The sequence below is a fragment of the Nanorana parkeri genome, unplaced genomic scaffold, assembly GCF_000935625.1.
Source record: "Nanorana parkeri isolate BGI_ZX_2015 unplaced genomic scaffold, ASM93562v1 scaffold2510, whole genome shotgun sequence".
In the NCBI taxonomy this organism is placed as follows: Eukaryota; Metazoa; Chordata; class Amphibia; order Anura; family Dicroglossidae; genus Nanorana; species Nanorana parkeri.
In genome coordinates, this window is record NW_017308778.1 from 71,875 (window position 1) to 74,849 (window position 2,975).

At 40.2% G+C, this 2,975-nt stretch overlaps 1 protein-coding gene across 1 annotated transcript in view; it reads right to left on the bottom strand.

Annotated features, from left to right (window-relative positions):
- Positions 1-2,975, bottom strand: part of EVC (EvC ciliary complex subunit 1) — an 83,770-nt gene that overhangs the window by 47,740 nt on the left and 33,055 nt on the right. The window contains exon 5 of the mRNA XM_018573735.1: positions 1,053-1,137. Coding sequence (XP_018429237.1) covers positions 1,053-1,137 — 85 coding nt within the window. The remainder of the gene's footprint in view (positions 1-1,052; positions 1,138-2,975) is intronic.

A 2,975-nucleotide genomic window follows, 5' to 3' on the forward strand; every position in this document is an offset into this window, starting at 1 on the left:
GTTTTTTACAGCCGCAAGTGATTTTTTTTTTTTTTTTTTTATTAAAAACACAACTTATTAAAAGAAAACAAAACAAAACAAAACAGGAAAACATGGAATCTCAGGTCTGGCCAAACATTTAAATTTAATTTAAAGTCCAATTGTAATAATTACATGTTATTAAAATTAAGGGTGCTTTAATGTAGACCTTCCATGGAATTAGAAGGTCTACTCTATTAAAAACCGCTCACCTGCCTAAGTCAAATTTCCAGCAAAAGTGCTTTAACAAATAAAGCTGATAAGTGAAAGAAAAAAAAAACAATAACGTATCCTTGCTGCTGCTGCTGCTTCCAGGAGGTGCGGTCGACATTCCCGTGCCTAACTGCTGCCTCCTGGGAGAGCTGGGTGTTCGAAATCCTGCAAAGAATATGCTCCTGCAATGGGCTGGAGTTCATTCACATGGGATATTGACCACCCAGTAATCCCAGGAGGCAGCAGTGAGGCACAGTGATGTCACCTATGCCTCCTGGTAGCATCAGAAGCTGGGGCCAAGGTAAGTATTTTTTTTTTTTAGCAACAGCTTTTGTTTTTATTTTTTCTTAATCAATTTGACTTTAGGAGGCTTTCAATAAAGTGGAATTTCCATTTTCATGGAAGATCCACTTTGAAAAATAAGTTTTTAATTCCAATACTTATTTTACTTGCAGCTCCAGCACCGCCCCAGAATATCTTCCACGGCAGCATGCTGAAGAACAGGACCACCGCCTTCGGTGTAAAAGAAGCAGTCTATCCCCAGGGGTCCGACACACGCCCTGCACTAATGAGCGTTGTTAATTGAAGCACAGTCATCATTAAATGTGCAGGGGCTCGCTGAACCCCTGGAGGCAGACTGCTGCTCTCAAAACAAAGGGCAGTGGTCTTCATCCTCAGCATGTTAGGGAAAGTGATTCAGGAATGGTGCCAGGATTAAAACATTTATTTAAAAAAAAAATAATGTGTTGCTAACATTATTGCTTCAGTTCCCTAAACACCATCAAATATGGCGGGGAGCCACTTTTAGGACTGGTACCCACCGTGTATTGTTCTCGTCTTAGTTCAGCATCAACAAGAGGCAAGCTTTGCAGACATAGGCTATACAGGCACAACTTAACATCACAGCTAAGAGGAAAAAAGAATAAGAACATGTTACTAACTCAACAGATCCCATCCATACTATAGGAAATACTACTAGGTAATAGCTGATTGTTTGGACCTGAGGTTTTTATTGAAGGTAAACGTGCATTAATAATATAAATTGTCCAGGTTTATCACTTTAATATGGTCACCAAAACTGTTCTTTTATAGCCATGGCAAGATCTGTAACCCTTGTTTTGTTAATGCCTAAATTGCTGTCCTTGTAAACTCAGTTGGCATAAAATATATTGAGGCCTATATATCTTTGGGTCTTATGTGTCAATGTTTTTTTTAACTGAGAACTTGGGTTACTTCTCTTCAGCCACCAATCAGCATTAGAATTGCCCTATAAGTGTCATTATGATTGATGGTTGTGCAGAAATAACTCCAGCTAAGAATAAGCATTGCTACATTAGGCATTTTATACTCTATAAGAATTTGTGTTTCCTTTAATTTTGGTAAAGTATAATTGATATTTATTCAAAGAAAATAAAAAAAGAAATGAGGGTGGGAAAATCACAGTATCCAACGCAGATGAATTTCAATTTACCAAAGCCAAACCAAGGAAATAAGCATTGTTACTGGTTGTTATGGGTTATCATACTTTTCCTTATTGATTAAGATTATTGTATCTACATTTCTTAGCAGTGAAAAGCAACAAAAACACAGACGTTCAAACCTGACAGCTCAAAGCTACTGCTTCACTGAAAATTGTAGTGACTGTGAAAGCAGAATGAAATCCGCCACATGTGACAAACCACCAGGCGGCTCTAAAGCTCATCCGCCATCCATCATCTTCACCCCAGCACTTAAAGATGTCATTTATTAATTGGAGATGTTTCTCTTGCTGTGTGAATGAACTATTAGACTGCAGAATCTGCTATGTGAATGAATTATGAGTCTGCGGTCATGACTTTATAACACTTATTAATACAGAGACGCTCTGGTTATTCTGGGGAAGTGTTCATAATCATTCACCCAAGAACCAGCGCCCTGTGACATCACTGTCCTACTTTCACCAGTCTTCATCAGGGTCTATTATACCAATAACGCATGATAGCAGTGGATGCAGTTTTATTTGCAAGCTTAAGATTAAAGTAGTATTAGGGCTAGTTCACACCACACCTGCATTAGAACCGCACGTGTCTGCACACCTGCGGTGCGATGTTTCTGTGCCGTGATTGATGGGATTTCAGTAGCGTTCCGTTATTTATACGTTATTTATACGTTTTGATGCGTTCCGTCGCGATACGATGCAGCTAAAATAGGGCAAGCAGTACTTTTTCTGGTTACATCGGAATGGACTGCTCTGGTGTGAACAGAGCACAAGAATCCCATAGGAAAGCATTGTGATGCATTTTTGATGCAGCTCAAAAATGGAACGGACTGCATCTGGTGTGAACTAACCCTTAAAGTCACTTTTATTTTTACATGTATCTATTGCTAGCAAGCAGTAGGTATATAAAAAAAACATTTAAAAAATAAAATTAAAAAAAGTTACCAAATAGGTAAATACTTACCTGTGTCTCCGCCGCTCGCTCCCGGTGAAGATCTGAGACCTTGTTCACAACGAAAGCGTGTGCGTTCCAGAGCGGTAGTTGCTGGAACGCACCACGATCGCTAAGAAACTTCTCCCCGCGTTTTGGGGCGGGAGTGGGCGTGGCGGTGCATTGAATTCAATGGTACCGATTCCACACACCCCGCCCGCAATGTGATCGGACACGTGGCAAGATTTGGCAGTGTTCCATTCCACTGCAAACGCAAAAAATAGGGCTTGCTCTATTTTTTGCGTTTTGCAGTGGAACGCAACGCGGGGGGGGGGG